The sequence below is a fragment of the Dreissena polymorpha genome, chromosome 15, assembly GCF_020536995.1.
Source record: "Dreissena polymorpha isolate Duluth1 chromosome 15, UMN_Dpol_1.0, whole genome shotgun sequence".
Taxonomy (NCBI): domain Eukaryota; kingdom Metazoa; phylum Mollusca; class Bivalvia; order Myida; family Dreissenidae; genus Dreissena; species Dreissena polymorpha.
In genome coordinates this window covers 33,528,696-33,535,737 of record NC_068369.1, presented here as the reverse complement: position 1 = coordinate 33,535,737, position 7,042 = coordinate 33,528,696, and the positions used below count along the sequence as shown (strand labels likewise).

The following is a 7,042-nucleotide window of genomic DNA, read 5'->3' as shown; positions in this document are numbered from 1 at the left end:
ATTTCTTAGCGGGTCACAAAATTACAGCTTCCGCTAAGAAAATGGGCCGCGAGTAAGGTCGAGAAAAAGAGCGAATATTAATAAGAGGTAAACGCTAATCACTTTCTTGCTGATATGGCTGACAAGTGAGCGGCATTTAAACAATTAATACAAATAATTAAGGGTATACAACGGTGAAAATACCTTTCTCGGTATGGGCGTCGCCATCATGTTTGTCACGTGATTACCCACTCTGCTTATAGCCCGAACAGGCTTATCAGGGACGACACTTTCCGCTTTGGTGGTATTTTTCGTTTAAAGATAGTCTCTTCTTCGCAAAAATATTGTTTAAGTGGAAAGTGTCGTCCCTGATAAGCCTGTGCTGATCGTACTTTACGCACATGCATTAAAGCCCTTTTCCACAGAGCACAGCCCATTTGTATATAAACTGTCAAGAAGATAATGCCTCCTCAGCCCTCACACTTCCAACTTCTTATAACTTTAATTACGCAGATGTTATTTTAATATTGAAATGAACTGTATCCCTTGACCTGCGAATCCGCTTAAGCATCGATCAGGAGAAATCAGGCTTCATGCATGTGCTTAAAGTGTTGTCCCAGATAAGCCAGTGTATTCCGTAAAGCTAATGTATGACGACACTTTCTGCATTTATATAGTTATTGTTTGATGTATGTCTCTTCTAAACCAGAGCCAGTGCGTGTGTAAATTATATTCCCTGATCATCCTTTGGGACCATTCAGGCTATTCTAGTCCGCACGTGCAAATCTAGGACGACACTTTCCTTTTGTATGTAATTTTACATTTAACGTAGGTGTCTTCAAGACCAAATCCAGTGCGGGCGTAAATTATCGTCCATGATCATCCTGTGCGGACGACACAGGCTATTCTGGGACGACACTTTACGCATATGCATTAAGCCCCGTTTTCCCAGGTCGCGGATCATATACAACTCTGCCCGGATACCAGTCTAAAAAGAACCCCCACTTGTGCAGGAAATATCGTCTGCAGGTTTCACGTATGCAATTCACTTATAAGTGTATCATGACTAAAACACGCCGAAGTCGAATCGAAACACTTAACAACCTGTTGGTGTGTTCATTCTGTTAAATTATTTGCTAGTAAATTGCAATCGTTTTGTGCAGGATTACTGATGGTCATTGACGATGCAAATATGAATAAATGTTTTGTCGGATATTTGTGTGAGCATCGTGTAAATGAAACACCAAATAGCAGACAAGACAAGTTTTTTTTAATCGTTTACCTGGATTATGTGTTTCATGTCTGAATTTTGGAACGCAAAATACTAACGCAGACGGTTCAATGTTCTATTTAAATACCAAGAAATAATGCACGTGCGAGTACGATCTTTAAATGTCCTAGTGAAATTGATGTGAAACAAGGACGCTAAACGTGATATAAGTTAAGATGTTGTTGTTAAATTATCTTTAAATGATCAAACCCTTAAAGTGGTGGAATAAGGAAATTGCAAAAATGACTGATACAAAAGAGTTTTATAACTGGCTTTCAAGGAAATAAATAAAACAATTCATTTGAAATAGAACAACATAGCAACAATAGGTTGCTGGTTGGTTGTGTTCATCTCTTATACATTAAAGCAAACGCACAACAATTTAAATTAAGGAAATTAAAGCGAGGTTAATAGCATATTACATAAGAATGAATAAAATTATGTGTTATCATGAATTGATGTGTCATTCGTTTTAAAACAATAATAATAAATGTATTGAATAATTAGTGATTTATTAACTTGTGAAATATGTTGACGTGTTAACGTGTTAACCAAGCGAACAATTAGTGATTTATTAACTTGTGAAATATGTTAACGTGTTTATCGGCGACTTCTTTGAAATGAATGTGCTTTACATGTATTTAAAAGGTGAAATAAATATGATGACATGAATTATTGCACAACTATTGACAGTTGCCGACGAAAGGTTCGCTTTTATTCTATGTTCATGCAAAATGTTTTGGATTTATGTTTGTATAGCAAATCCTTTGCAATCGCCCTTTACTATGAGAATCGATCTGGTAAAACGGGGCTTAATTAATTTGCGTAAAGTACGTAAAGTGTCGTCCCAAATTAGCCCGTGCTGTCCTTACAGGTTAATCATGGACGACACTTTCCGCTTTTATTGTTTTTTTTTTCGTTTAAATCAAGTATCTTCTTAACGCAAATCCAGTTTCTGTGGAAAGTGTTGTCCCTGATTAGCCTCTGCACAGGCCTATCTGGGACGACACTTTACGCAAATGCATAAAATCACTTTTGGGAGTTTTATCAAGATATCTTTAATGTTTTCGTGGCCTCGCAAAAACAACATTAATTATTGCATATACTATATGAACCAACATACACACACAACTTAACTTCAGAGAAAAATTTATTTCGTAAATTTAATTTCGCCTACCCTTTACTGCAAATGTGTGAATTTTTTACCAAGTCCACGCCTAGCACAATACCGATAATTCGTAGGTATTAATCGTTTCTTTCTTAGAACTTGAATGTGTTTGGGAGTAAAATATATTTAAACTAGGAAGTTATGATAAGTCAGACTCGAACCCAAAGTTTCCCGTGCTCTCTTAATCGATTGTCCGGATAATCACGTGCGCATCCGGTAAACCGACTTGATTGATTTCCTGTCGAAAGTCAGCCGCGGCGCAACTTATCTTTGACGACGTCAGACAGTGTGAACTATTGATCACAAAACACAGTGCAAATAATCGTCTAAATTAAATAAATGGACATTCATGTATATTGATATGAGTTGTTTCGACTTGAGGAAAATTGGGGTCGTTTGTATGTGAGTATTATTTCTGGTTAGGCAATATGACAAACGTAACATAAAAAACAGAACACGTTTCATTGCGATTGTGTTACTCGATTTGGTACTGTAACTAGTCTTATTTTTAAGACGCGCAAAGAATTTAGAGATACTCTTTATATGGGCTTAATTCTTTGGAACTCCAAATATTACCCATGTAAAAAGAAGCTAAATATTTGAGAGCGTCAAAAATTTGGACTAGTACTGTAACTAGAACAAACACATGGACAATGCTGGTAATAGGTTCCATTCTTAGTTACGCAATAAAATAGTTAAGTATTTTTATAAGAAAGTTCGTTCTCATCAGCTGTTACACAAATACAAGACGATATACTGCGATACAATATGAGCCTTGTTCTGGAAAAAAACGGGGCTTAATGCATATGCGTTAAGTGTCGTCCCAGATTAGACGGTGCAGTCCGCAACTGCTAATCATGCACGAAACTTTCCGTTTTCATGATATGTTTCGTAAAAGTAAGTCTTTTTTAGCGAAAATCAAGTTTAGGCGAAAAGTGTCGGCCCTAATTAGCCTGTGTGGACTAATATGTTAATCTGGGGCGCACATGCATTATGACCAGGTTTTTCTACAGATAGGCTCATATAAATAACATGCTAGTGTTTTTTTTTCAACATTTTAGGAATGGGGCCGGGCCCATTTGGATTGGTAAAATTTGCAGTGTTTTGACGAAAATTGGGAAATTAGTGCAGTTGTTGTTTTGCTAAAAATGCTCCACAATTGATAATACAAGATTGTTCAGTATTACATTTACTAACGTTGAACTTTTATGGATGGGAGATAAACAAAATATTGAGATCTAAAAAAAATATATTATTTTTTGGGAAACCTTAATTTGGGAATGTTTAGCTCCCACTTGGGAAAAATATATACTTTTTTCCATTTGGAATGGGGCCGAATACCGGACCCGATTTTGAATTAATGAAACACACTTTATGCCTTTTCTACTCATCTAAACACCACACACCAGCCATAAATGTCCCATATATATTTAAATGTGCTACATGTTTAAAGTAGAGAAAGTTTAATCTGAAGAAAATTGGCCCGCATCTGAGACTATGCCCTTTAAATGTTCGCCTGGAAACTATAATTATGTTTTGATGGTTATCTGATATCTAGCTTTAGCACCTTTTTTTAATTAAACGTGTCTATCTGTCTTCAAACCAAACGGAGTTTTTGTATTTAAAGTTTAACAAAACAAAGAAATTGAACTTTGGTCGTGCGAGATAACTCATAGTCATATAGCGTACTTGTTTCTAACAGTACTCTAGACGGATGTTGCATATCAAAGATCTCGCCCTGCGTTCAAAAAACGACCCTCTCTGATTGCGAATTCCGCTCTTATTTCCGGAAACCACAGATCTTGTTCGCACTATCTTAAGTTATCTATTTCAATGATGTATTAAGCTAAGTATACAATATCACATAACAAATATACGCGTTTACTAATATGTCGCATAAAGTTGCTTATGTACTCGTAATTTTGCAAAACACTTTTTTTTTCTACCGATAAACTTTTGAAGTGATATTTTGACTTGTATTTTTGTACTGTTGACAGGGAATGTCTCAGTAACTACATCATGATTTGAGGTAAACTTACGGAGGTCAGCATTTGACCCATCTTCACCACGACATTAACAACGGACGCTCCGGATGCCGTTGATAAATCAATTTATATACGCAAGGAAAACTTTAATGTTGAGAAAATAATCAACGTGACGATGTAATATAACAAGCATATTTAACAAACATTTTGGGGTAAATATTTGTAATTAGTTGTGTTAGAGGACAGAACTTGTCGGCGATATGTCCACGGTTTCGAAGTTTAGATTTGCCCTCCTGAGGCCGAAAAGTAAAGCAACGAACACGGGATTTCTACTGGCTTTTATTATTGGAGTTTTAGGTAAGTTATTTGTTTTATTTTTTCACAAATAATTTGAGATATTTTTACGGGATTTGTTGATATTCACCAAAGCTACGGAAATTATTTCGATTCAAACTATGAAGTTTTCCTCTAATTTGAAATTATTATTGTATCAATTAGGTTAAAGGGACGTGTTCACAGAATGTGGAGCATTTTAATATGTCTTTTTAATTGAATATATTTACACATATTTTATATTGAATTGTCATATATAGTTGTGAAAGCAAACAAGATGTGTTTGTGAAACATTATTTCCCCACCATATAGTTGACCTTTGACCTTGAAGGATGACAATGACCTTAACCTTTTACCACTCAAAATGTGCAGCTCCGTGAGATACACATGCATTCCAAATATCCAGCTGCTATCTTCAATATTGCAAAAGTTATGGCCAATGTTAAAGATTGTCGCAAACAAACCAACAAACCAACAAACCAATGTTTTCTGCGATACAATTGAACAATACCTTTGCTTGATTTTGCGTTGTATGTGAATCTTGAACAATACCTTTGCTTGCTTTTGCGTTGTATGTGAATCCCTTTTACTAAGGGAAATCGAAAATGAGTCTGTAAACCGAGCTCTTGAAAAATGGGGCCTGATGCATGTGCATAAAGCTTAGTCCCAGATTAGCCTGTGCAGTCTACTAAGGCTATCAGGGACGACGCCATCCGCCTTAACTTGATTTTTGCTGAGAAGAGATTTCATTTAATCGAAAAAGTGCCGTCCTTGATTGGCCTGTTCAAACTGCACAAGCTTATCTGGTATTCTTCTTTATTCACCTGCATATGCTAAACTTTCCCAGGGCGAGACCCAATTAATAAAGATAAGCTGGTAAAATATTGAAACGTATTTAGACCGGGGTAAATACGAACGAACGTACAGACGAACAAACGTACAGACGAAGAACAAACAATGTATGGTAGTGCTATTTCTTAAAGTAATTGTAATATTTTATCCAGAGGCCGATTTTATAAGCAACCCATCGAGCACGTGGTATGACGTGTACATCAAATGTCGAAACAGCAAGCAGACCATGATGAACTGGCGGATGTGGACGGACGAAAAACCTGTCCTGAAAATAACAAATCCCGTTTGGCTTTACGGCTTTGAAGTTCGAATCCCTAACAAAAGTATTCCCATTTTCGGAATGTTTTATTTATTAAAGATAATCAATTTACTTCATTGTCGGCTGAATATATAGAGAAGTTTATTTTTCAATAAGGATTTCTGAATACCACTTTCTTTTAAATCCTGTAAACTTATTCACACAGCCTAAACTCAATTTATAACAGTTAACCTTTGTCTTTATTCATTGTTAGTTTCTGCATTTCAGTATTTTATAGGACTTCACATTTTGCCTTTTTAACCCTCCTAAACACGAAATGCTGAAGGTGAGCTACTGTGATCACCCGGTGTCGAGCGTTCGTCGTCATATTTTTAGCTCGTTACCACAGAAGAAGACACATTTTTCATCCAATCTTGATGAAACTTTGTCAGAATGATTATAAGGACAACATATAGACAGAGTTTTTATCCTGGTCACATGCTACTAAAAACAAGGACACATCTAAGTAAAACATTGTGTAACCACTCTAGAGAAAACGCGTATGACTCGACCTTCATGGCACTTGGTCAAATTATTATTTGAAACACCATCTCTTGTTAGAAAAACCTTGTACCCATATTTATGACTCAACCAAGCATATGATTATGATTTATTATTACGTTAAGACTAAACTTGGAAATAATGTTATTTTGACAGTTTTGGGGTCGAGTTTAAATCTGTGTCCAAAACAAGCTCACTAGGTCGAATCTTTCAAAACCTTTTAACCTTTCTAGAGGCCACATGTACGACTCAATCGTGATACAACTTTATCATAATGTTTTTAAGACATTATCAAAGCCGAATTAGAATACAGGTCACTTTCGTCCCAAAACTATGTCATCGGGTCGAATGTAATGAACACTTTATTTAAGGCCTTATTTATTAATCAATCTGAATGCACCTAAGTTGGAATGTTTATCCTGACTAAATCCTGACCGAGTTCGAACCTGGGTCAAGGGCGTCCGAAAACTAGGTCACCTGTTCAAAAGTTAGAAAAACATTGTTAACACTCCAGATGCCATAGTTTTTACTCAATCTTAATTCGACTTGGTCAGATTGTCCATTCCATTCTTAATGAACTTTTGTCAGAATATTAACTTTGGCAATACATAGGCTCTATTTGAATCTGAGGGGCAAATATTAAAAAAAAGGTTACA

The 7,042-nt window shown here is 35.9% G+C and overlaps 1 protein-coding gene across 5 annotated transcripts in view; it reads left to right on the top strand.

Moving 5' to 3' along the window:
* The first annotated feature begins 1,047 nt into the window (after positions 1 to 1,047).
* Positions 1,048 to 7,042, top strand: part of LOC127859845 (uncharacterized) — a 23,852-nt gene continuing 17,857 nt past the window's right edge. For 2 of the 5 annotated variants that reach the window (XM_052397379.1, XM_052397376.1), the window contains exons 1-2: positions 3,306 to 4,759; positions 5,740 to 5,910. In XM_052397379.1, coding sequence (XP_052253339.1) covers positions 4,663 to 4,759; positions 5,740 to 5,910 — 268 coding nt within the window. In that variant the 5' untranslated portion in view covers positions 3,306 to 4,662. Of the gene's footprint in view, positions 1,956 to 2,210; positions 2,820 to 3,305; positions 4,760 to 5,739; positions 5,911 to 7,042 lie in introns of those variants that run through there. The other 3 variants (XM_052397377.1, XM_052397378.1, XM_052397380.1) reach the window with 3 other exon arrangements.